The following is a 26,430-nucleotide window of genomic DNA, read 5'->3' on the forward strand; positions in this document are numbered from 1 at the left end:
TCCTTTCTGTTCTAAGTCTTTTTATTGTCGGTAATTTTTCCTTATTAGCAATATTGTACTTAACTTGTAATCTATATTTCGAATTGCTAGTGAATTGCCCAACGAAAGTACTCACGGAGTACGGGCCTTCGAGTAGGAGTCGTCACAGGCTCCGAACGAAGTAAATCCACTGTGTTCAATTTTCTTATTCCGCTGCGTTTATACTCGTTGTTTTTCGAATCGATATTCACCCCCCCTCTATCAACGTTTCACAATCCAACAATATGTTATTCATAATTATGTATTAATTTATTCTTTGTTTTTTTAATAATTTATCATATTAAAATTTCTACAGGATTGATTACTACCAATTAGGTTTGGATTGAATTTTCTTTACTAGGAGGTATTGTATTTGTTTTTAGATATTCGTATGTTGTAGTACTATACATTTATTTGTTGTTAGAGATGTTTGGATATTTACTTTGGCTTTTTGATTGAATATTTAGTTGTAGTCTTGTGCTTGGATTATTATTACTAGAGAGGTAGTAGTATGCTTATGGTTGGATATTTACATTTAGATGTTATTTTGTGTTGTGTTTGTTTAATTGTGAATGTGTTTGTGTTATGTTTGTTTAATTGTGAATGTGTTTGTATTATTTGAAAACCATCGTATCTAATGGATTATATTGATATGAAATGTAAACCGGGATAAATGCAGAAATAGATTCTTACTACTGAAATGTCCTCAATTTAGCGACGGAATATTAATATTTCGTTGCTGCCCTGTCCCAAAAATTGCCTGGAGACACAATATTTTACGACGGTATTTTAGTTTCCGTTGCTATCCTAAACGTACAAACAAAATGCATTGCGATCAAATATTTTTAAAAAAATCATCTCTAGTTAGCGACGGGTTATTAATTTTCCATCGCTATAACCGAACTAACACCACTAACATAAATAATGACGGTTACAAACTTTCGTCTCTAAATTTAGAGACAAAATTTATGTTAGAGACATAATTTATGATCTGTTTTTAATTAGCGACAGAAATTTACATTTCGTCTCTAAATACAATCAACGACAAAAATTGTAACGACTCTATTAATCCGTCGCTAGTTAGTCACTAATCTCGTCTTACGACAGAATAGCGATGGAAAATTCTATCTCTAACGTTGTTTTTTTTTTTATAATCGTTGATCAATTAGTCATCAGTCACCTATCTTCGACATTAATGGAGTCGTTGAACAAGGAAGAGAAAGGAGTGAACCGGACTGCCAACCTTGAAAAAAAAGAGAGTTAGAATAGAGACCAAGAGGTGCTCCGGTTCAATCACCCGGACATTCAAGTTAGTCTCTGACGGAGAAGATGGGGAGGATGAATAGGGAAATGCGTAGTTTGTAAGTGTATGCAATCCGTAAAGTGTATATTTACCCGCAACAAATGAGCTCCTTTTATATAGCAAAAGATGATTTACTCCCCTAGCGCTTCCGCTAATCCATTCCTAGGTCAACACAAAGAAGATAAATCACAATGCAAGTGGCCAAAGCATAGGGAAGGCCAAGTGAGCTCCTTTTATAACACTTATGAATAAGGAATAATACTTGTTTTTTTCATTAATTGGATATCATATCCTAAAGAAAGTGTCACAATGACGTATCTATGTGTCATGCCAATGTTCTGAACTATAACATATCTTGTGGGGTCATGCCATGTCGACCATGCCATTATCCATGTGTTTATTTCACATGCTACGTTATTAACCCACGTGTTGTACCACACTACGCTAACCCACAAGATATTAAGATAATTGGGCGGAAAGACGTGACCTATTAAGTGAAGAAGTGCCAAATTAACGGGGCTAAGAGGAGCTTTAGATCAATGGGGTTGAAAGGAGCACTTAATCAATGGGGCAGAGATGAGTTTTGGATCGATATGGGTCAACATGATTGAGTAGATAACATCGAGTCGTTGGAGCTAAGATGACTGAGCGGGACAGACAGATCGGTGGATCCGAGATGACTGGGCGGATGGCGCTGAGTCATAGAGTTAAGACAACTACGCAAGGTGGTCATATTCAAGGGCGGATCCAGTGGGGAGGGGGGGGGGGCGTCGGCGGTCACCCCCCCTTATCGGCAGTGGAACCCCCAATATTATAGGGTTCCATTGGTGGAGATAGAGGATACCACCCCTTGTTCCGTGTAAAAATCGCCCCTCCATTCTTAAATTCCTGGATCTACTACTGGTCAAATTGGTGGATCTGAGATGATTGAATTGATGACGTTGAGTCGTTAAAACTGAGACAACTGAGCAGAGTGATTGGATTAATGGATCCAAGATGATTAAGTTGATGATGGAGTCAATGGAGTTGAGACGATTGAGCGAGGTGGTCGGATCGATGGATCCAAGAGAAATGGTGAAGCCTCTCGTTTTAAAGCAACCAAGCCGAATGGTGGAATAACATCCGAATGGTGGCTCCTCTTGTTTGGGTCAGGCTAGTAGGAATGATCTGATTGATACAACCTCCATCTCACACGTGGAGACTTTAAATACTCTCCGTACCACATTATTGAAAATTAAACTTCCAACTAATATAGGACACACTGCTGGAGCCCCCAAATTATGGTGCAGTGACAGGACATTCAGGTTATCATCCAAGTATCAACGATTCAATATAATCCTAGCTATGGTAAATTTGAAGGATTTTTTTTTTCCGAATAAAGCATGCAACCAAAAGGATGTTAAACTTTTCGACCGTCTGCCGTGAGCATTTTCTTATTTACCTTGGTGTCATTAGAAAATTTTAGTAGGACTGAACCTGTGACTCAAGATTAGTCAATTAAGGATAACTAAGATTTAAAAATACATAGAACACACTGCTGCTACGCGGAGCCGGAGGGAGATCACATCTAATTATCTTTATAATCTCCTCTACCTGCGATGACTTTATTTACCATACATTCTCTACGTACTAACAACTACATTAAATCTAGTCGCTGTAGTTGACCACGGATCTGTAGGTGGCGCCCGGTTGCCACCCAACCGGAATCACATTGCTGGCCACCAGGATCTTCCGCTCCAACCCCGACGTCAGCCTGAACGAGAATGGCGGCTGCAATCTCGACCCTGAGTTCAGCCTCCACACCGCCCCCCACGACTGTTGCATCGGTATCCACGACGACGACTCCCCATACGACGACGGTGACGACGGCGACGTCGACGATTCCTCCTCGATCTCTACCGCCGCCAAGTCCCCGTCCCCTCCTTCGTACTCGATCAACACCGCTATGTAGTAAGGGTTCGACCCTACGTCCACACGGAACGCAATGTCCACCCCACCGTAGTTGCACTCCACGCTTTAGAAAAAAGGTCGCCAACCAGTCAATTTAATAGAAACACATGATTTATATGAAGTTTTAGACAGTTATATGGATAGCATGCATGTGAGGGCAATAATGGAAGAACGTAACTTACCGATTGTATTGGATTTGGAGGACTCCGGCATCGCGAAGCTGGTCGGACTGCCCGGGCTTCGCCATGGCCCCGAACGCCGTGCCGCTGAGGTCGAAATGGACGAGCTCCGCAAGGCACGGCCCGCCGGGGCACTCGTCGGTGAGCACGACCGTCACCGGGTCCTCGGAGCACGCGGCGTGGTCCGCGCACCGGATCCGGTAGCAAGCGCCGCACCCCTCCCCGGACCTGAAGATGGAGGGGCTCCCCGCCGCTATCATGGAAGAAAATGGGGCGGTGTCTACTGCACCTCCGTAGCCGCATGCGCCGCCGTCGCTTCCGGCGCCGTTGGCGCTGCCGTACCAGGTGGCTCCCGCCGTCGACCAGCCCTCCTCGAGGGCGGAAGAGGAGAAGTTGAGCCGTTCAGGGTTCAAGCAAGTGGAGTGGTCGACGAAGGAGGACAAGGCAAGCAAAATAAGGAGGGAGCGAGTGGTTGGTGCCATTGTTGGACGTGGATCGATTTAGCTAGCACTCCTTAAATAGAAGCTGATACTAATTCACCTAATTCACAACTGTCTAAACGAGTCGCTGCTTCTTTGTCGGGTTTCCTCGACTCGATGCGTGCATGCGTTACGTGAGTTAGGTTGTTGGGGACAAACGACAAGGGAAGCAACGACCTGGGACTGAAGTCGTCGGTTGCATTAACTGCCATGAATCGCGGTTAGCTGAAAGTGAAGGTTTCTCCATCAACATGGTTACATTGGCGTTGATGGCGGCCACTGTCTCCTTGGCGGTCGCGTCTCCATCGGACGGATGGTATCGCATCCGAGAGCAACGTCCGTAATCTACTTGTATTTCAATTAAACGAGTAGTTTTTTTTTAATTCTGAAATATTTTAATAACATATAATTTTTATGGTAATCCATAAAAAAAATTATTACCTACTTTTGAGAGAGAGAATAAAAACAGAAGAAATCGTTACAAGTCTCAACCAAATAAATGATGCGGAATGGCGAATTAAGCAGTCGCATTAAAACCATCCTCTTCAAATCATAACAGCCCCCGCATTCAAAATCCTATGCGGGCCCTACGTTTTCCTCTTGCGGAATCCAACCCCACTAACTAGTTGTTTCTCATGTAACCACCCGAATTATATTCTTTTTATCTGGACGTCCAAAGTAAATATATATATATATAGGAGGGTAAAAAATGATATTGTATTTTTTTAAAAAAATTGTTCAAGTGTATTTCTTCGTAAATGGCTGTTCACGTAGTGACCGTGTTTATGAACTAAAACATCAGGGAGAATCTCGTAATTATAAAAGTACAAGGGTAATTTGTCCGAAAGTAACTAGACATCAACATTTGTTATAAAAATTGAAACTATGAGGGTTAATATGAAACTTTGTGTAAATCTAAATTCTGAAATATAATTATTTGGTTAATGAGTTTTGATTTAACTCCGATCTCCCTTCTCCTTCCCTCGTCGCCCCTCTCTGTGACGCCACCTCGACTTCCGCCTCCGAGCTCAAGCAGCTCCGTGATCATTCCACGGTATCAGTGGCGAATGGTCTCCGAGCACCCATCTTTTGCTCGATCTTGTCTCCCGCGATCCTCTCTGGATCCATCGTCGCGTCGCACCGTAAATGCCGGAAGATTCTGTTCCGTTAGAGGTGCGAAAGCTAGGGTTTGATGGGAGTATCATTAGGTGCGTCTGAGCTTGATGGTTGAGAGAATGGTGAAGCAGTTAAATCTCCAGGGTGTCAAGAGGGTATCGCCGCTCTGCATGCCCTTGCTCGACCCCAAAAGGTGGCTCCGGACCGCCAGGTTTTACCGGAAAAAGAGGGCGGTCTCGCGCTCGGTTTTATGTGGCGCGATGCTTTTTAGCCTCGGCCTTGTTTCTCTGTTCACCGGTCAGATTGCCGCCGACCTCGAGTGGTCACGGATCCGGGCACGGTGGCGAACCAAAAGGGTAAAGTAATAAAATGATTTTAAAAAAGTTTCCTTCGGTTTTGGCTATGCGTTCCTAATGCTCTTTTTGCCTGTTTTCTTTTTACTCTACGGTGCTTTTGCTTTCCATTTGTCATGTAGTATGAATAGTTACTCGTTTAACCTTTCCTTGCAGAACGCAGAATTATTAATCTTCATTCTTTACCGCTTTAAAACAAAATTTCGTCTATTACAGAAAGGAAACGGAGTGGTGTATTTTTCTCAAAGCAGCTAATTATTCATCCAACAAGACGAATAACACCAGAATAATAATAATAAAAAAACTCACTGTGTTTGATTGACATGGGATTTCTGTTGGTACCATGAGACTTTTTCCATTTGCAGGTCGGATACAGGGAGCCAAGAAATATATGGAAATCAGAACTCAGTAATCTCTATTATGGTTGTAGCAAAGGAAGCCCCCATCTTAGAGGTAAGTTCTTCACACCGTTACTATCAGTTATATGTCAAATTTTCCTCTTTGTACTTGGAGATTTTCTCTCATTTCCTTAGCTGAGCTTACTTATAAAATATTAAACTTTACAAGATGTATTTAGTATAAGTCCTGTATTGCTTTTGTTATTAAGTAACTTTAGCTGATTTGAAGCTTAAGCTTATGAGTAACTTATCAATGAATTACAAATACCCCAAACACACTCCTCAAACTATTGCAGAAACTCTCACATTCTTATAAGTTCAAAATACATGTGTATTGCCAAGTTTACCACCCAGGATGTATTGCCACAAAGCAGAGAGAGCTAATCGAGCATCAAAGGTGAGGGTACGTCTTGGATAGTGTTCAAGTGCATGATCGTGGAATCTCAAAGTGGTAACCACCATCTTGTTGCTTCTAGTAAACTGCTCAAAAGATATCACCAGTAGCAAATTTGGATGCGGCCTAGAGGGTGACAACAATTTATTTTTAGGCGATATGAGCATGGTAGGTATGTCTAGAGACAAGTAATTTGTCAACTTAGTGTCCATGGTAACTGATGCATGTTGGCACTCTTCTTGTTGATGCGTCTAGATAGCTGGCACAAATGGTGATGTCTTACTCTGAAGGTGTTGCTAGAAGGGTCCACTTTGTGACATTGGGCAAAGGCAAAATGGAGACTAGGATTGTTATTTCAAGATTGAGATTAAGGAGAATAAGGATGCAAAGAAGAGATGGATGGTGGATTTCAAAGGAAGCCTTAACAAGAGCTGGGTAGAGACAAAGCTATGAGCGGATGCATCCTAGGGTGCTGTTGGATGAGGGGGAGGCTATCGGTCTCCTTGTGAGAGGCATACTACTTTGGAAACTGTAAAAGTAGTTGTAATACCATATATAATTTAAGGAAAATATTATGTTACATGAAGTTTTAACCTTGTTGCTTTTTTCCATATATAATTTAAGGAAAATATTATGTTACATGAAGTTTTAACCTTGTTGCTTTTTGCTCCTACTTTGAACGGGAATAGTTTCACATAAAATGTGGTTTAGGGACACCTCATGGTCAAGACAAAAAAAAAAAAAAGTTTGCTAGCTCTAATGGACTGTGATCTTGTTAAAATTATTTATGATTCCTTGTTTGTCAGAGGTTTCTTGAATGGAATGGATAAATTTTGACATTTAATTGCAATGAGATTTCTCTTCCTAAAAAATTTCAATTCTGAAATTTACAAGGGTAAGACAATGCTTTTCTTCAGAATACAAGGATGACCATCTTAGTCTACATGATTTTGTATTTTTTTATACATAAATGGTAATCTAAAGCCTTTATTCTATCAGATATTTTGTATGTGGTGTTTCAGTAAATCTGTGCATTTGGCTGTGGCTATGCTTATGCATCTGTTTACCATTGTATTCCTTTTCAGACATTGAATAGCAACTGTATCTTTATTTAGTCTTTCTGTGTAATTTAGCTGCAATTCAAGAGAGCAAATCCAATGGCTACCTACTAATTGCAACTAGCGGAGGACTAAATCAACAGAGAACAGGGGTAACCCTCTTTTTCTTTACCTGCATTCTTTCCATTTGTTGTCACCATGACGTGGTTTGTCTTGGCTTGTCAGGCATTATTTAGAAGTAAAACTTTAATATGTTAGGCTTGCATGTGACCTTCCATCTGGTTTCATTTCTTTCTATTTGAAAAGAAAAGTGATGAACATCTTCAGAATTGACACTTCATGCTTGTTCCATCACCAATGCTGCAATCTCCCATAAAAAAGCTTGATTCTATTGGTTCAACAGAGTGAAATATTTTATTATCCCTCACCCACCATGTTTTTTATGCTTAGTAGAGGTTGATAGTAAATTGAACTTCTGAGAATGATTGCATTTGAATGTACATTTACATTCTTCTATGGAAAGAATGGTTAACATTTGTTTTCATGTCACTTGCCAAATGAATAGATAACAGATGCTGTTGTTGTAGCCTGGATTTTGAATGCCACATTGGTTGTTCCTGAACTTGATCATCATTCTTTTTGGAAAGATGAGAGGTGGGTTGGCAAAATGGCTGAATTATGAGTTGTATTTCTAAATACATACATCATTGCCTTTAATGAGATCATTTTCATTATTTGCAGTGATTTTGTTGATATTTTTGATGTTGACTGGTTCATTTCCTCCCTTTCAAAAGATGTCACTATTATAAAAAGAATATCAGACAAAGTAATGAGGTCAATGGAAAAACCTCCATACACTATGCGCCCTCCGAGAAAATCTTCTGCTGAATATTATCTCGATCAGGTGTTGCCGATACTCTTGCGGAGACGTGTAAGTATAGCATTTTTATTTCGGTTTACCTGCTAAAATTCTTTATATTCACTATGTTCTATAAGCTTCTGGTTTATTCATTCATTGACTATATGTGCCTAACATGTGGAAGTCATCCATGTTCAGTAATTAGTATTGCCACATGCTCATTATGTGACCCTTGTGTGCTTAGTATACTACAATAGCAAGTTGAGTCCTAACTATTTGCTGTCAAGTTCGCGGATCTTAACTGTCATTTAGCTCTTAGATCATATATTTATGTAATATTCCTGCCATGTGTGCTTAATGCAGCATATATTTATGTATAGAAGAGGTAATTACTCTTCTTGGATTGAATACAATCAAATTGGTATCTTTAGTGCAATTACTTGTCATATCAATCCTTGCTACTGAAACATGTAGCTCTGCATTGTGTACTGCGTAGCATAAGTCAGCATCTCTTGTTATCTTAGTACATGCTAGTGTGAGATTATTACAACCAGAATATGATGGTTAAGTACCGTTGCCTGTGTGACAGTTTTGAAGAAGCCTTCATTGTGGGTTTGTAGATGAATATCAAGTGCAGTTTCTGTGCTTCAGAGTTTTATTACTTAGGATTGAATTCTATGTGCCTTTTCAATCAGAGAGTAATGATTAGGACCTATAATCTGTTTTATTGCTAATGAATTGTGGCTCAATTTTAGAAGCTTGAGATGGCCATGACATTATATTGGAGAAATGGAGAAGCTCAAATGATGCATTGAGTTACTATATTTGGATCTTAATCTTTTTGGAGTCAATTAAACTTTTGTTCTTTAGGCATTATTACTATCTGCAAAGCATAAAATTTACTAAGCATGATTTAATTTATCAAATGGAGATTTTGTGTAGTGAGAATCCTTATAAAAAATTATAGAAGCTTTGAATTAAAAATTCATTTAGTGTTAAGAGTTTAGTTATTTTGGCATATAACACCTTCAGTAACAAGGATCTATCCCCTTGCAATTCAAGACTGAGTAGTAACAATTGCCAATTCAATTGCATCATTGCATGTCCTTGACATGTGGATTTATGATGATTAGGCACTATCTAACTAGAGATCAAATGAGAGATATTGTAGGTCCTTGATTACTAGGCATGCTATCTTTAAGGGGAGATTACAAAGTTCCAACTTTATGCTAAAGTAGCACTTTTGGTCGATCTGGTGATCCACCCAACTTTATTCGTAGACCATCAATGATGCAATTTAAAATTGGGGATACAATTTAGGACTTGTTTTTAAAATTCACGGGTCTTAAATTTTTAAAAATTGTTTGAATTTTTTACTGGAGGAAAGTTTTACAAAATGACGGCTAGACCCGCAATGTTATATGAAGCTGAATATTGAACTATGATGCAAGCATATGAGCAGAAGATGAGAGTTACAGAGATGTGGATGTTAAAGTGGATGTGCGGACATACAAGGATCGACATAATAAGAAATGAAAATATTAGAGAAAAAGTTGAGGGTGCACCTATTGAGTGAAACTCCAGGTGACATATTTAAGATGATATGGACATATATCTGACCACCAATAGATGCTCCAAGTGGGCGATGTGAAACTATAACAAATGCCCATATCAAACAAGAAAAAGGACGACCAAACAAGTCTTGGTTAACAATAATAAAATAAGATAAAATTTATTTAAATATAAATGATAATATAGAAGGGGATAGAGTCCAATGGCGTAGAAGGATCCATATAGTTGACCCCATCTAGTGGGATAAAACTTGGTTGTTCTTGTTGTTTGAATTTTTAAAAAGTTTGTTATATTTATTAAGGTAAGTTTAAAAAAAATTATTAAGGAGAATTGGTCTTTATTTTTGGGTTTATAGAAGGGGTTTAGATCACTTTGTTTAGTTTATTATTTGATTATATAATTTTTTCCCTCTATGAAATTGTGGGAGGTTATTTCTGATGGTACATCAATGCATCTATGCATACGAGTTGACAGAGAGATTCATACCAAAGAGTTTCTATTATTGCTACGGGACATCACTACTATTGGGATTTAGAGTTTTACACAATATTTTTTGGCTTTCAGATTGTTATATATTTACTATTCTGTACCTATATTCATGAGATATTTGTAGTAGTTATATGATATTTTTGAGAATATATTTGTGAATGTTGTCTAGCATTTTTGTGGCATAGTTCAATAGCCGATGCAAGGGGTGCGCTGATGGAGTTGTGCACAATCGAGAAATGCTGACTCGAGTTGTCACATTATATTTCTGAGGGCATGTAACTTCATTTATCTGAATTGCATCATTGGGTTAGCCAGCATTGTTATATCTTATGTACTCTGCATTATATGTATTACTTATAATCATGTGTGAAATATTATATATGAAATTATGAATTATTTAGGATAATTGATTTTATTGTTATGTGATAGATGTAAGATTATATATATTTTGATTGCTCAATTTGATATATTATATGGCAGGTGTAAACTCATGATTTTGCCACATGAGATGATATATTTTTGTATACAATTTTTTTCTGAAAAAATATGAAGCACTATGCACTCGCATGACGCATAATTGAACCTATATCTGATTACTAGAGCCAGAAAGGAGTTTCCATTACACTAGTTTGTTAACTACAGTTTGGAATCCTATCGTTTACTCCATAAGTCCACAGCGTGAGTTAATGTAGATGTGGCATAATTTTCACATTTTATCAAATTTGTTCATCAACTCTTATTAATTTGCCTGCGGTGAGTAATATTACTGGGTAGTTACACAAGGATGTTCACCATACAGCCTAGGCACATGCTTTCTGTGCAATGCCATTTCATGCATATCTATTGCACATCATGCAATCTATACTTCATATTTGTTCAGTTTACTTTTTCTCATTCTATAGTAATTCATTTTAGTACCTATGGAAATGGTTGGAAGGTTTAATCTGGTCACAAATTTAAGAACATTATGATAGTAACAATATTTATTGTCTTATCATTTTTATTGATGTATAGGTCAGGTATTTATATGAAATAATGGGGACTTGAAAAGTTGTGGAATATCTAGGAAGTTTACCCACATTTTTTTTCAATGTATTTATGATTAGATGGACTAATTTACTTTTCCATTATTTTTAATTAGTTGAGAAATTGCAGGCTGTGCAGTTGACGAAGTTTGATTACAGGCTAACAAACACACTTGATGAGGAACTCCAAAAGTTACGCTGTCGTGTAAACTATCATGCGCTGAGATATACAAAGCCTATTGTACTACTTGGTCAGAAGCTGGTCAAGAAAATGCAAGCAATGAGCTCTCATTATATTGCTGTCCATTTGAGGTATCTTATGCATAGCAAACTATTTGGTGTCCAGATTTGGCTTTGGTTCCATGACTGTTTTCTTGAATTTCTTTTGTATTTTTAGAACGCTAACATCCCGTTGGTTATATATTTGTCTCATTGTCAAAATTTACATTTTGGAGTTAATATGAAAAATTAAGTTGAAATATCACTCCTCATTTAGGGTTGATATAATTTTATAATTGACAACTTTCTTGCGAGAAATAAATTTTTATTTTATTGCTGTTTCATGTTTTATCTTGGTGTCAAATCTGATGAAAAAAATCTGACTTATCTGCACATTTTGTTTTCCATGTTGACATATTTTGATGTTATTTTAAATAAAAATAATTCACAACCAATGAACTCAATTGAAATGAATTGACCAATCATCATAAATGAATCTCCACTTTAGATGAACTGTATGCATTAGTTAATGACTTTTGACTTAATTTTAGAATGCAGGAACATCTTTAATTGTATTCACTTAGAGATTTATTTCACTTCATGCTTCAGCTTACAGCTTTTTTTGTATTCCATGTAAAGTTTCATTTTCTCATTTCACTTAAAATGTTGATTATTAGTTATCCTGGCGTACTCATAAAAGAACAAGAAACTAGTTGGCATTTTGAACTCTGGTTTTGACCAAAAAAAAGTCCTTTAACGATGTTTAGTAAAGAAACCTTTTGAAATTCACTTTTTGGTTGTTTATTTCTTGAAATCGTTATATTGGTTAAAACTGCAGATTTGAAGCTGATATGCTTGCATTTTCTGGCTGTTACTATGGCGGCGGAGAAAAAGAACGCGATGAACTAGGTGAAATTAGGAAGCGATGGGAAACCTTACCTGTGAGAATCTCTCTTTTATTTCCTTATTCCTTTTCATTTTCAACGATAATGGAATTTAACTCCCTGAGGAGGATTTCACAACTTATTACAAAACAACAAAAAAAAAAAAGAATAACGTTGTCAATGTTAGAAAATTTCAACTTAGTACAACTCAGACTTTGAGTCTTCTATTGAGGATTGGGTTGACCAATCCAATACAAGTATAACCAACCTGAAACACACTTAAGCTAGGTGTAAGAATGCTTTGGAAACTACGTTTTGAGGGTTGAAATTTGGAGTTTTGCTCGTGTATATCCAAAATTCTTTTACTTAAGACATTGAATTCCCAAAACAATTTTCCATTGCAGGTGGAAGAATGCATTTGAGAAGCTGCTATCTCAGAGAAGTTTTAAAGGAGTTTCAAAAGTTATTAATGAACTATTCAATGAATTAAAAAAATTATTCTTTATTTAATATCATAAGAATAAATTATTGGAATAATATTTAAATAATTAAATAAAGTCATTTGATTTGTTTAATCATTAAAATTTATTAAATAGGCAATTAGCACAACACATATACAAGTACATTAAAACTATTGTTTTTTAAATATATGTTATAAAACTTTAAGTATTGTATTAATTGTTGATTTTTTAAAATAAATGAGTGTACTAAACATTATAACGTATAAAGTAAATTCTATTACTAGCTAATAAATTAACAATCTCTATTATTTAAGTACAAATAAAAATTATATAATAATATATTTTACAATTAAAATAGCAATATAATAATAATTTACTTACTAAGTTATTTATGTTTGCATTTTCATGATAAAATAAAAATCATGAGATGCAATTATATAATTTATTGTACATTTCAATTAATAATATCTTTATTTTAATTAATTATTGCATCATTGTACTATTCCTCGAAGTCAAAGGTGTTGTTTAAGTCCACTTTTGCAAATATTATGGTTTAAGAAGCAAATTTAAGTTGTAGGTTATCAATATTGAAATTACTTTTGCACCAAGTGCTTTATTACAATGTGCATTTTCTAAGTCCACTTTTGAAATGTAAATGCAGTGTCATAGACAGCCCTAGTATCTTATTTCTTTCTATCCACTTCAAAATATATTTAGAAAATTTTAAAGATAATCTATTGTCTTTAATGAAAATATAATGTATGAATTAGATTTCCTAACAGCACAAGTTTTGGGTTCAAATTCTACCCGCTTTAAGAAAAAAAAATCTCATTAATTCCTGTGCTGGGTTTGAGTTCATCAAATGGATTTTAAATTTTGCTCTATGTCATTCAACAAAAATGGAATTTTTTATTCTGATCATTGGCTGGTCCCATGTCTAAGACCACTAGCACACAAGTGGATTCTTTGTCACAAGTTCATTTGTGAGCTCATCCTTCTTCTGAGAGTGAGCTGCCAGCTCATCCTTCATTTGTGAATGAGCAATGAACTCACTGTTACTCCATTTGTTGCGAGCTCACCTTTGTTGTGAGTTTTTCCTTTGCTAAGTTGGTGACACTAGCCCTAGCTCTTGTTCTATAGCTGCAAACTCATTCTGTCTATTCCATAGTCACATGAGCGAGACTTGTGAGAGTTTCCACCCTACCTCAATTAAGAAAGTTCCTAAAATTTCCTCATTACTCCTGACAAGGAGAATATGATCATGCTTCACCATGAGGATATCAAAGATGCAACACTGGTGTGATCATTTAGGCATTGTATTTATTCTTAAGTTGAAACAGAAATCTCAGTCTACTTTAATAGTTTTCCTTTGAACATTGTGAACTATCCAACTGTATGTTCTTTGTTTTTTTAGAGAAAAGGTAGAATGTTCATGTCTTGTTATTTTTTAATATTTTATCCTAATAAACTGTGAATGTATTTGCCTCTGTTGATCTATATACTTCGTAAATGATAGGGCTGTCTATATTTACTAATTCCATAGTCTAAACTGAGACTTCTGCAGGATTTGACCATGGATGGTGAGCCAAGCAGAGGAAAATGTCCCCTGACTCCACATGAAGTAGGTTTAATGTTAAGGGCTCTTGGCTTTGCAAATGACACCTATCTTTATGTAGCTTCAGGAGAAATATATGGTGGAGAAGAGACATTGCAACCTCTTAAAGACTTATTTCCCCATTTTTATACAAAGGAAATGCTTGCGGGAGAAGATTTGCAGCCCTTCCTTCCATTTTCTTCTCGTCTTGCTGCTATTGACTATATTGTTTGCGATGAAAGTGATGTGCTTGCCACAAATAACAATGGAAATATGGCTAAAATCCTCGCTGGTCACCGGTAAGCCTAGTTACATGCTGAACAATTGTGTTCTCCCTTGTCATTTGCTTCTCTAATTTCTTGCTTAAGACTTGCTTTTGATATAAACCTGACAATGTTAGTTGAACTCATTTTCACTTGTATTCTTGGTAGCTAATGCCACTTCTATGTCAAGTTGATATTTTAGCATGGTACCTTTCTGTTCCTTGTGATTTAAGTTTACCAAAACAATTCTGCTCCTTGTGGATATCTGTTCATCTTTGTTAGACAAAATTGAAATATCAGTTGTCTAGTATTTATTCACCGGTAACAAATAGAAACTGCAATGCTTTAGGCATCTTATTTATCTCTCTATTATCATTGTTTTCCCTGTTAAAATATAAATAAACGTTCTGCTTATTCTGACTTTAATTAAAATTCTCAGTTTTGCTATTTCCTCCCGAATTGGTTGCGTTCTTATGCTTTACCTTAAATACCTCTCTTCTATGTTCAAGCTTTTCTTTACCATCGTATGTGGTATCCTCTAATTTAACTGTGAGTGAGGCACTACGAATGCTGAATTAGCACTTGCACTCCGTATTTACAGGAGGTATGTAGGACACAAGAGAACCATACGGCCGAATACCAAGAAATTAAGCTCTTTATTTAAAGCACGGAATGAGATGGGGTGGGAGTTGTTCTCCAAGAAGGTGAAGTTAGCCCAGAGAGGATTCATGGGGGAGCCAGACGAGATGAGGCCAGGACGCGGCGACTTCCATGAGTTTCCAACTTCATGTATTTGTCAGAAACCTGATAAGCTCGAACTAGCTGGGTTCCGAGAGAAACCTGGAATCAACAAAACTTTGCGAAAAACAACAGTGTTTGATGTGGATAAAAGTGGAGCCAAACATCAGGGTATCTTAAACCACATCAAGTATCCCCATATTCTCATCCCATGAATTGACAGTTCCAGTAGCCATCTTGTTTCTTGTCGATGGCATCCTCCTGGCTGAACCAGTGCTAGAGAGTATGAAACTATTTATTTTGGGTAATGCTGGCAAAATACTTGTCCATGCTCAAGCTATTAGTCGAGTGGATGAATGAGTCATTTTAGCGTTAATGATATTGTAACCAACCCATGATGGTAGGCAATTGTTGCGCCGTCAGTAGCTGTCTACTGCATCAAAGCGATGTGTAGGTTAGCGTCTTTTCTTGTAAGTTCTGACGACTGTAAATTATTCAATTTTGTTCAGTTTAAATTCGACCGCTTTTTGTTGTCTGCTTTCTGCTAATCGATGTATATAGATTATTATGTATGGTTTCGTGTTTTTTTTTTATATATATATTTTAATACAATTTATTGTTACATTTCATGCTCTTCTTGCTACTTTAATTGTATTTGATTACAACTAACAGTGCTTAAAACAAAACAAATTTTAAAAGTATTTCGAAAACAACAGAATAATGCATAACAAACGGAATTGACTTCAACAACATTATAACTTTTATGTTCCATAATATTTTAAAAATTATATATTATGTAAAATTATTTTAAAAATTATGTAATAAATTTTGATATTTTATATGATTTAATATTTGTATAGATGACACACTAACACCATACAATTTCATTTAGACTAAAATATAATTAATAAAGACTGAATAATATATAACAAACTTGGCTGACAATAATATATAACAAACTTGATTAATTTAATACTATTATTTTTAAAAATGTATTATGTAAAAAAATTTAAAATAATATATATATATATATATATATATATATATATATATATATATATATATTATAATTTAATATTTTTATAAGTAAATTGGACTTAAATTTACTAACATAGAACGCTCTTAATCTATATTGCGAATGAACTTCAACAGTTTGTCAGAAATTAATCATTATCTGTCTCTCGGGATCGTATGATGATTGAGACATGAGATATTATCACATAAGATTTTGAAATCAAAACTCAATACGTTCAAGCATATCTACCCTTATGTCTTGACTATTTGTACTGATAACTAGTAGTCATCTGTAATTTATCTTTTTCGTATTGACCTAAAAATAAATTGATAGAAATACTAAAACGAACAACTCACCTTTGCCACATTGATACATGACATTATCCATCCAGTTGACTAAAGGATTTCCTATAGGTGAATTCCTCGGGAAATAAAAAATCTCCCATCAGGTCTCGCTAGGATTAGTTAAGCTGAATGGATATATTGTACCAACTAACAAAAATTGACGTGGCATTTCAATTTTAGAATTTCAAAACCAAACCACAACCATTTCTTCAAATAAAATTTCAAACTAAAATCAAACAAAAACTTCTGATTAAATCAATTTAATCTTTAGATTCAGTTCATGCTTTGGAAAGTATGATCAGAACAACGGGCGACTGGAAAGTAATCAAGATATTATTCAACATATAAGATAATTTTCCAGTAATTAAGATATTATTCAACAGATAAGATAATGGCATGTGAGAAGGCTTGCAAGGGATCTCGTATCAGAATACGATCGTCTTGTTTACTTCGTAAGGTAGCACTCGAAGTTCACAATATGATTTTACTGCTTGTGCCAGGCATTGCTTCTCGAGGTTCTCAGATTTCTGCACGAAGCTTTGTAAGGTATCCCTGTGAGAGACTCTCTCTACCTGCACCATTTAAGCAAAACAAAGCGCAACGCATTTCAGAGTGTTAGGTGGAAAATATTTATAATCAATATAATAAACCATAATTGATTTATATTATTTAGTAATATAGCCTTATAATAGAACTCAATGGAGAAAAGATTCACTAGGGACAAAAACATGGCTAGATAATGGTGATGATAAAAGCATTTTGGATAGCATGCATACAAAACTACAAGCATTCCTGAGGACTAGTTGACTCATCTAGCCATCTAGGATTCTAGCCAGAGACAAGAGGTATGTAGAGGGAGCTAATTGATCCAATTGTTGTTTATTGACCTACTCATGTTAGTCAGCAATAGTGAAAATATATATTGAATAGCAAAGTGGGTCAGGCTGTCCAAGGAGGCCGGATAGCAAGAAAATAAGATAAGTCAGGCTAGGCAAATCAGGTCAGACAATGATCGAGTGGGTTAGGCAAACTAAACGGACCGGACAGACCTAGCATACCATAGAGACGAAGCAAACCAGGAGGGATGGATAGGATGGACTGGGTGGACAAACGAATGGATTGGATGGACAAGGCAAGCAAAGCAAACCAAGGAGGTCAAGTAGGCTGGACCGAGAGAGTTGGATGAACCGACCAAATTAGAAGAACTGGACAGGCAGGGATGACTGACAAATTGTTCCACGCTAAGTAGGTGGAATTGGTCAGCCAAATCAGGGCTGGCTAAATTGGATGTGTTGATCTGATTAGGATAGGTGAATGAACCATTGTCTATTGGTTGGGGCATAGTTTATCATCTTAAAGACGTATTCCTTACCCCATGCTTATAAGGTTCCTATAACCATACACGATCAAATGATCCATCTATTTTATATTATAAAGTATGAACTAAACAAAGAAATATATTTTCCAATTTCACTCATCAATTTTTTATTCAAGAAATAGTAATTCTATTTCTGACCAATTTTTTATTTCATGAACTAAATGTAAAGTTGGATGCATGCTTAAACTAATTGTGCCGGAGCCTAAGTCAATATTAGCTAAATGGTAGAACTTGTAGTTTTAGTAGCATACTAGTCAGGGTGATGCCACCTCCCATAGTTGCTTTTGTGGGATCCAACTCTCCCTCCATATCCGTAGGGCCGGCACTAGAGGGGCCGTTAATGTAGCGGATCTACATTTTTTTTTTGTGGGATCCAACTCAATAAGGAATTATGTATAATAATGCTAAAAAAATATTCTCATTCTATAATTGTGTTGATACTTATCAATGACACAAAACTAGGGATTAAAGCCCCTTGATTCTTGGATTCACCTGGTTGGGTTTGTTAGCTGCCAATATATCCATTGACATTATATTCTGCAGATGACCTCAAAGGATACTGAGCATTGTAAAATCCACTAAAGTTGCATTATCTTCAAGCATCTAAAGATGCCAGAAGAATAGAAATTTTGTTGGGTTTTAATAGACAAAACGATATCATGTAAAAAATCAGCATAATAAAAAGTGTTTCCATTCAATAACTTGCATGAATGTTGCGTATCAACTCTCAACAATGACACGTTTGTCTATGCCTAGGAAACAAAATAAACATTCTTTAAGTTTTTATAATTCACCCTGCTGCATGTGTTGATCCCAATATAATAACATGGAACTTGAACTCGGTATAATCGTTCTAAGAGGAAGAGCCAATTATATGCATATTAATATACGCATAACTAATTTAACAGTTAAATTAGAAACCTGATTTTTTATTTTTATTTTTGTTAAAGTAGCATATATTGATAAAGCTACAATTATAAGAGTTGGTGATTAAAATGGAAAGAGGTTTCTAAAGTCTTGTGTGATTGTAGTGTCTCTCTTAGGGAAATTTTTTTTATAGTTTTATGGTGCAAAATAATGATTTATGGGTCTAGGGTATTAATATGATTAGGATCTAGGGTGTCAATATGATTAGGATCTAACGCTGTAAGTAGTAAAGAAAGAATTCTAAACTGAACGAAGAATTACTAAAATAAAATAAAATAACCTTTATTAGGGAACAATTAGTTTTAATGATAAAGTGAAAGGAAATATGTTAGATAGTCTGGATATATCCAAGAAATAAGGCATGAGAAACAAATTCTGATTAAGGATTTAGCAAAAGAATATCACCATCTGTTCAATAATTGGACCAGCATCCAGTTCTTCAGTAACAAAATGAGTTGTTGCACCAATAAGTTTCACCCCAGCGTCAAAAGCCTGGATTGACATAACACATTTACAAGTTATAACTCACAGCCACGTGATATCTAAGAAATTAAGAGAGTTTAAAAAATTAATAAAGTACTTAAAAGTGAGACCTGCTGGGAAGGACGTCCACCCCTAAATGATGGAAGAAGGCCATGATGAATATTAATTACATCTTTACCATAGCTCTCCAAAAAAAATCCTGATAGTATCTACAATCGCTTTTTAAGGGGATAAGAAAATAGTATTTCAAATAACATATGAATTGCTTTAGTCAAGGTTTGCATAATTGATTGAACATCTTAAAATTCAGTTCCAAAACTTCAATATTGAAAGATACAGTTAGCATTATAAGAGAATAGAGATCAGGAAAGGGTTGGAAGTAAAAAAACAACAAAAAATCAAAGGACAAACCTGCATATATCTTGCAAGTATTATAAAATCAGTATCTTTAATCAACTTCAGGATCTCTGGTTCTCTTTTATTTTCCTCACTCATTGGCAAATAATGATATGGAATCCCATGTCTTTCAAGAAATCGAATAACGTGTGTATTTAGAGCCCTTTCATGATTACTGTGTCAATTTAGAGAAATTTAAGTTCACATGCTGAATTTGTTGAAAAGAGAAGACGAGCAATGTGGCACACCTTATTACACAACTGATATCAACAGGAAGTTTACCCTCTTGCCATCTATATAACAAATCTACCAAACAATGTTCCTGTATAAAAGAATAATTCTTTAAGAACAAACCAATACATGGAAATAGAAATTGGCTATTTAAGAGTGCAGGGGATGAATTGTGAATCAAAATACATTATATTTATTAACTACATATCTTTGCATCAAGAATGTAAGGTTTTTTGCCTTTGGTGTGACATATTTGAGCTTAGATATTTGAAGGCCTAATTCTTCAGCAGAAAGTGGCAATAGTTAGGCATATCACACCTGCTTTGAAACAAGAATTGCAATCTTATATTTAGGGTCTAGGTAAGGGACCCGCACAATGGATCTTTCTGCCTTGAACAACTTTGATAATTTGAGGAAGTCATCATCCATCACCTCCCGAGGCCAACAAGCAGGATTAAAGACAAATTCACTGCCACATGTATCTATTATTAGAATCATATAAACTGGAAGTTATTTGCAAATGAGTTCAGTTGCTTGTAGTTTGCATATTACTCATATTAATGGAGATAATAAACATGCTTACCTATGAGTTCAAAAATTAAAATTCTTAAAAGTCAGCTTGATTGATGTAAATTGTGCTAATGTAAAACAGATAACAGTAGCAGAGATATCAACCAAAAATGGAAAACTAGAAGAGTTTCTAGATTCATGACAGTATCAGAAAAGATGATCAGATGATCTTATAAATAAAAATTCAAGGATAATGCATATGATGTATCTAATCTCTCAACTAGAAGAAAAGATTTGATATTGAATACACTAATCAAAGGGAACCTATGGTTCTTAACACTAGTAGTTACCAAGAAGCAACTTATTTTACACCAAGTTGTCTATAAGCCCATTGCTAATAATAAAGTAAGCAAATACAAAATAGAGTATAAGTTAACAGCTCCTGGCATCTATTTTTTTCATGGCAGGGTTATAATAAGAAAAGCATAGGAGGGTGGAGATTTCAAATGATCATGTACTGGAAGGAATTTTCAACAGTAATCAAATAGGAGTTTACTAAGAGGTCTAAGAAGCATGTCAGATTGGTATCTGCCAATCATTATTTTCAAGGTATTGGTTTTCATTTGCTTCAGAATACCAAGCAGTATAGGTAGGTATGACACTGAATTACTGATCCCATATGTTACTGATGATTCCGGTATCTAAGACCATGCTAGTTGAGAATGCCTAGTCTCAAATTAATGTAAACGAATGATTGTGGATAATTGGACTTGGGGTATTGCAGTAGCAAGTACATTATTACTAAATATTAGGGAAAAGGCATATGATCCTCATAATTAGCTCGAGATCAAATAACTTGGTCAACTTCAGTAAAGAAAAATCCTATCTTGCAATCGCCAATGCCTAAATGTGACCAACCATGGTTAGTGACGATCTGTTCAAAATAGTTGCAAGTCTAGGCTGATAATGACTTTAAAGCACTCTAACACATCAGTACTTCCACCACTTAGGACGCGTTCAATTGACTGCATCCTAAAACTATTTAGTAGAATGCCTCTGGATAGCTCTGAGGTTAGCATTCCGCCGCCTTCTTTCATTACTGAGAAAATTAGTCAAGAAGGAGATTTTTAGTTTAGGGTATGCATTATATGATCCTACATCTCGTCACTATTTTGACTAATCTACAATTCGAATATTAATCTTTATCAAACATAGTCTCCTACTCACTTCAATCACATCCAACCAGACAAACTATTCCATCATCAAATCTCGATCCAACAAAGTAGGAAGCAAATGAATCAGGAGCGAATGCAAACCCCAACCTCCTGGAGTAAAAGACCTGCTTATTCTCGGGAACAAAGACATCCACGCTCTGTATGTTGCCGCCCCTGGAAGCGATACACTCGGAGAGTTTGGCGACGATCCCCACCACATCCTGCCCAGCATAAACGAAATCGATGAAGGGTGCCGTCGAGGGCGGCAATGCGATCGACTGAGGAGAGGCTCACCGGACAGCGGAAGACGTGGATGCCGATGACGGAGCGTGCCTGGGTTCCGGGGATCGAGGTTGCCGCTCTCCTCGCGATCCGATCCCAAAGGACCATTCTCTCCCTCTCTCTCTCTCTCTCTCTCTCTCTCTCTCTCGAGCGGACTACGGAGTGGTTCGTGTAGATGATAATAAAGAATCACTAAAAACATATAATAGTGGTGTGGAGTTGAGTTAAGGGATATCCCTGGATGGCTGGATCTCCTCCAATGAAACAAACTTCTGTTACCCGGAACAATCATACCCGCGCAATCTACTCCCACGCACCTAAGCGCCCTACTTTGAATCCAACTGTAATCTCTCTTTGGACCTTGTAATTTGTTGATGCGACGACGATGATGATGATGATGATGATGATGATGATATTATTAATTTTAAAATAATAATAATAATAATAAAAATAAAAAATAAACGAAAAAAATTAAAAGAAAGAATAGGCATGATCCACAATTTAGCAGGTAGGATCCATTGCAATAATACTTTCAAGAAAAATGGGATGTCTCACTGTGAGACTTAGCGATTCGTGACCCGAGGACATATTCTGTTTATAGTTTGTAGTAAGAATATCCATAATGAATCTATGTTATAATACTCATTATCTCATAAAAAAACATAGGATCCATTGTCACATATTCATTATAACAACATATCATCCAAATTCCTTTCAACATTAATACTCATTATTCATGAGTCCCACAATCCATTCAATCATCTTAAAATTATATCATATTAAATAAATAAATTTTAAAATATTAAAATTATTATTATTAACAATTAACTAGCTGTTATAATTTTTTTAAATTTAATTCAAATTAAATAAAAATAAATTATAAATAAATAAAATAATATAAAATACAAGCTTAAATGTTCGAAAAAAATAGGTAAAAAAATTATTATCGTTTAAAAAAATTAATATTATTACTAAAAATACACTCATTATTTATTATTTACCTATTTTATTTGATTTTTAATTTTAAAATTTATATTTTTTTAATAAAAAAATTTAAAAAAAATACACTTAACGGGGTGGGCTAGGGTTGGCCCATCCCATACAACATTAACACATTCAAAATCATGAACATATTAATGTGAAAGGGTGTTATAACACCTCTTCATATTGATGTTATATATTAATTTTAACACCAATGAAGATGTTATAACACTCCATTAATGAACAATGCGGATGCTCTAACACTACACGGTAATCAAGTTTTTCGATCGTGCTAAGTTTTCTCTTTTTTCACTTTTCCAATAATAAATTCAAAAAAATGGAAAAAAAATTAAAAAATTATCATAAATTTTGTAAAATTGCTTTAAAACTGAATTCCCTTTTGTATAATATTTGATTGCACGATCAAACTCGCGGAACCAACAAATTTGATCTATTTATTCCCATTAGTTTGTTTCGCCATACAGTCAATGGTATGGTTCTAACTCATTCTGACTTGATTTAGATCCACATCCAGACAGATCAAACCCATCACTATGCTCCAGTGAAATCAAACCCATAACCCAATCCTTGCTAAACCACAAATTCTCGCCATGGTGAACTCATTTTAGCCAAAGGGGTTCGACTTCAATTCATAAAATTACCAGGCATTCGCATGAACATTACAACCCAGCTCCCGTCTATTTTTACACAGCAGTCATCCAAAAGCATCCTAAAGCAACCATCTAAGTACGTAGAATGGCACAGTTAATATCTGCATGTACATTTACTCTAGTAGATCTTAGGATCAATCTCAACTAGTACAAAATATCTCATTAATTGTCTAATCTTTCCCATATAAAGAGCTGCTGCGCTAAAATAAAACATCATTGTAATTTACCTATCAATATCTTACCGTAAGATTGACGATACTGAACCACTTAGAATAAGCGATATCACTTAATTGAAGTTACTAATACAATAACTAGGAAAATGAGGTGCAAAATAGATGGATTTCAAACCAACGTGGATTCAGTGCAGCGCAGTTAATTTAAATTCCAGTAGCAACAAGGCTAAAAAATTTGTCAATTGAAAATTTTGTCTCGCAATCTAAGTAACTTTCCGGAAAAGAATAAAAAATAACATCAAGTTTGGCATAACAATGCATCAAGCAATCATTAGTTTCATAGAAAACTTACAAAGATCGATATGCTTAAAAAAAAAAAGAAACAAAAAGGAGAATAGAAATCAGTAGCTAGGAGCCAACTTATGATGTCTAGTTATAAAAAAAAAATATCTGAGAATTGAATGTTTGGAAGACTTTTCGAGCTAAGTTTTATCCTCGGGAAAAATTTAGCCACTGAGCATAGATGAAGAACATGCACCTTGTACTATAGTCCAATTAAAACAGAGGCAAGTGTGCCACTGAAACCCCAGAAACTAAGACTTACTACAGCTAGAAAAACATTGGATGACAAAGAAGGCCTCTGAGCAAATGTATGGTTTGAAAGTGGGGGCAGCTTGTAGGAATACGGAATACCTGAAGCACAAAAAGGAAATTAGGCAGAACCAGGATGGGAAAAGTAAAATCTAGTTCAGTTGTAGATGAAATATGTACCAAGAGCAGAAAAGGAAAAAAAAGAGTTATTGGACAAAATTTTCAGAGTTTTGGAAATTTATGTTTGTTCAACGAGACATGGTAAAATGACACCCAGGACAATTGTGAAAAGACCTGTAGAGCAATTAAATAGGCATGTCAAGTTTGTGTATCTGCTTGTGCTCCTGCAAGTAAGGAATCTGACAAAATGGTATACCTTAATAGCCTATTTACCAAAACCTCAACTTTGGTAGGGTTGCCAGGTGAGGGTCTGAAGGAAATTCTTGTTTCAGAGATGTCGCACACACTACTAATGAAAAAGAGAGAATCCTAACTCACTAGAGAAAATCACAACCTTGAGTTGACAAAATGGTTTACCAAAATCTCAACTTTGACTTCTAGTACTCAGTTGACGCAAGCAGAGAATCCTAACTCTTATATGAGAGGACTTTTCTGCTACTTAGTAAATGTATGTATGAGGTTTCTACATTTTAAGGGATTCTTAGTGCAGGAGACAAGATAAGTAGAAAAAACCAGAAACCAGAAGAAAAAAGACACACGACAGGATAACTAGGCACACCAGCCTTTAACAAACTTAATTACTGTGAAACAAAAAATACATGTGATCTTTTCTTGATGTTTTTGAATGGGTCATAAAGATTTCTAAGATTATTAAGTCTTTAGAAGCAATGCTATTATTCATCTTACAAATCTAAGAAAACCCACTAAAGTAAAAAACCTTTTTGTGCCACAAAACACAAATCAAGCAGTACAACACATACATAATATAAAGATAACATTCATGATTATTTGATTTAATTGATTCAGCCTAATTAGCCTAGATGCAAGAACTATATTTCAATTTAATTAAAAGAGGTAGCATCATGAGAAAGAGGGCTTAATAAACACGTGTTATGATAGTTACTCAGAATAGCTTTCATAAGATAAAGTCAACTTTTCCATTCCCAACTAATCATATGGACTCTTTGCACAAGAATGTCGTTGAACAATAAGCTGAAAAACACTACAAACTGTTTCACTATTTGTTCAAAAATCTTCTGGTACGTACTATTTTAGGTTATCATAAGGGTGCAGTGAATGACATGATCGTTTTTCCAGCAATTCTAATTTCAACAAATAGATCTTTCTTTACATATCAATCTCATTTATTTAGCCTTGTGAAATTCAATCAAACATTATCCTTAAATTTTTACTATTTAAAGGATAAATATTCATATTGGCATTCTAATTTTAATGTTCAGAGATAAGTTTGAGTCAAGTAGATGTCACTTTTGTACTTGGACTGATATTTAATGTTAGGCAATGGGCAAGACAAACATAATGGTATAGGCCAAAGAATCAGTAATGTACTAGAGGTTAAGTTTGAATTGGGTCTTCTAGAAACAAAAGTTAGTAAACAATGTGATAATAAACCCACAAAACAATTAATATGTAGTGAAAATAGCTACTAAAATTCATATAAAAGTTTTAATCAGTTCAAGTTGTAATAAATTGATGTGATTCATAGAGTTAAGGACTAGGATCTTATAATAACTAGGTGGATAAAATTAAGAAACAAAGATTATGAGAAATAAAAAAGGTAAAATACACTGAAAACAGCAATAGAAGATCCAAGGGCACGAATAAGTGAATAACTATATAAAAATGACAATAAATTGTGAGCTCAAAGAATAACAAGGTTTCCTGCATATGAAAAATTAAA

The 26,430-nt window shown here is 35.3% G+C and overlaps 3 protein-coding genes across 4 annotated transcripts; 1 reads left to right on the top strand and 2 right to left on the bottom strand.

The window, feature by feature from the left end:
• Positions 1-2,921: 2,921 nt before the first annotated feature.
• Positions 2,922-3,725, bottom strand: LOC122021264 (expansin-B15-like). The gene is made up of 2 exons (XM_042579365.1): positions 3,454-3,725; positions 2,922-3,335 (listed from the first exon to the last, which is right to left on the bottom strand). Exons 1-2 carry the CDS (start codon positions 3,708-3,710, stop codon positions 2,969-2,971), a joined length of 624 nt encoding a protein of 207 aa, XP_042435299.1. The 5' UTR covers positions 3,711-3,725; the 3' UTR covers positions 2,922-2,968.
• Positions 3,726-4,878: 1,153 nt separating this feature from the next.
• Positions 4,879-15,900, top strand: LOC122021186 (O-fucosyltransferase 29-like). Its single transcript, XM_042579263.1, has 9 exons — positions 4,879-5,401; positions 5,764-5,851; positions 7,324-7,400; positions 7,814-7,902; positions 7,990-8,179; positions 11,324-11,505; positions 12,251-12,353; positions 14,322-14,650; positions 15,216-15,900. Exons 1-9 carry the CDS (start codon positions 5,153-5,155, stop codon positions 15,565-15,567), a joined length of 1,659 nt encoding a protein of 552 aa, XP_042435197.1. The 5' UTR covers positions 4,879-5,152; the 3' UTR covers positions 15,568-15,900.
• A 1,144-nt stretch (positions 15,901-17,044) lies between these two features.
• LOC122021128 (formyltetrahydrofolate deformylase 1, mitochondrial-like) lies at positions 17,045-22,322 on the bottom strand. 2 transcript variants are annotated; one of them, XM_042579215.1, is made up of 8 exons: positions 22,145-22,322; positions 21,959-22,071; positions 20,445-20,595; positions 20,144-20,217; positions 19,911-20,070; positions 19,610-19,708; positions 19,422-19,508; positions 17,045-17,283 (listed from the first exon to the last, which is right to left on the bottom strand). In XM_042579215.1, the coding sequence occupies exons 1-8, from the start codon at positions 22,238-22,240 to the stop codon at positions 17,137-17,139; spliced, it is 927 nt and encodes a 308-aa protein (XP_042435149.1). In that variant the 5' UTR covers positions 22,241-22,322; the 3' UTR covers positions 17,045-17,136. The 2 variants fall into 2 exon arrangements, with proteins under 2 accessions (XP_042435149.1, XP_042435151.1); XM_042579217.1 differs by having other exon boundaries at positions 21,976-22,071; positions 22,145-22,282.
• Positions 22,323-26,430: the final 4,108 nt, after the last annotated feature.

The sequence above is a fragment of the Zingiber officinale genome, chromosome 9A (assembly GCF_018446385.1).
Source record: "Zingiber officinale cultivar Zhangliang chromosome 9A, Zo_v1.1, whole genome shotgun sequence".
Lineage (NCBI taxonomy): Eukaryota > Viridiplantae > Streptophyta > Magnoliopsida > Zingiberales > Zingiberaceae > Zingiber > Zingiber officinale.

What these genes read in the sequence shown, in the direction of transcription:
- LOC122021264 (XM_042579365.1), bottom strand. Translation starts at nt 3,710, where the DNA reads ATGATAGCGGCGGGGAGCCCCTCCATCTTCAGGTCCGGGGAGGGGTGC. An exon ending in CTCCAAATCCAATACAATCG is followed by an intron (nt 3,336 to 3,453) that starts GTAAGTTACGTT and finishes TTTTTTCTAAAG; the next exon opens with CGTGGAGTGCAACTACGGTG.
- LOC122021186 (XM_042579263.1), top strand. Translation starts at nt 5,153, where the DNA reads ATGGTTGAGAGAATGGTGAAGCAGTTAAATCTCCAGGGTGTCAAGAGG. An exon ending in AGCGATGGGAAACCTTACCT is followed by an intron (nt 12,354 to 14,321) that starts GTGAGAATCTCT and finishes AGACTTCTGCAG; the next exon opens with GATTTGACCATGGATGGTGA. An exon ending in AAAATCCTCGCTGGTCACCG is followed by an intron (nt 14,651 to 15,215) that starts GTAAGCCTAGTT and finishes CCGTATTTACAG; the next exon opens with GAGGTATGTAGGACACAAGA.
- LOC122021128 (XM_042579215.1), bottom strand. Translation starts at nt 22,240, where the DNA reads ATGGTCCTTTGGGATCGGATCGCGAGGAGAGCGGCAACCTCGATCCCC. An exon ending in CAATTCTTGTTTCAAAGCAG is followed by an intron (nt 20,218 to 20,444) that starts GTGTGATATGCC and finishes TCTTTTATACAG; the next exon opens with GAACATTGTTTGGTAGATTT. An exon ending in GATATCAGTTGTGTAATAAG is followed by an intron (nt 20,071 to 20,143) that starts GTGTGCCACATT and finishes AAATTGACACAG; the next exon opens with TAATCATGAAAGGGCTCTAA.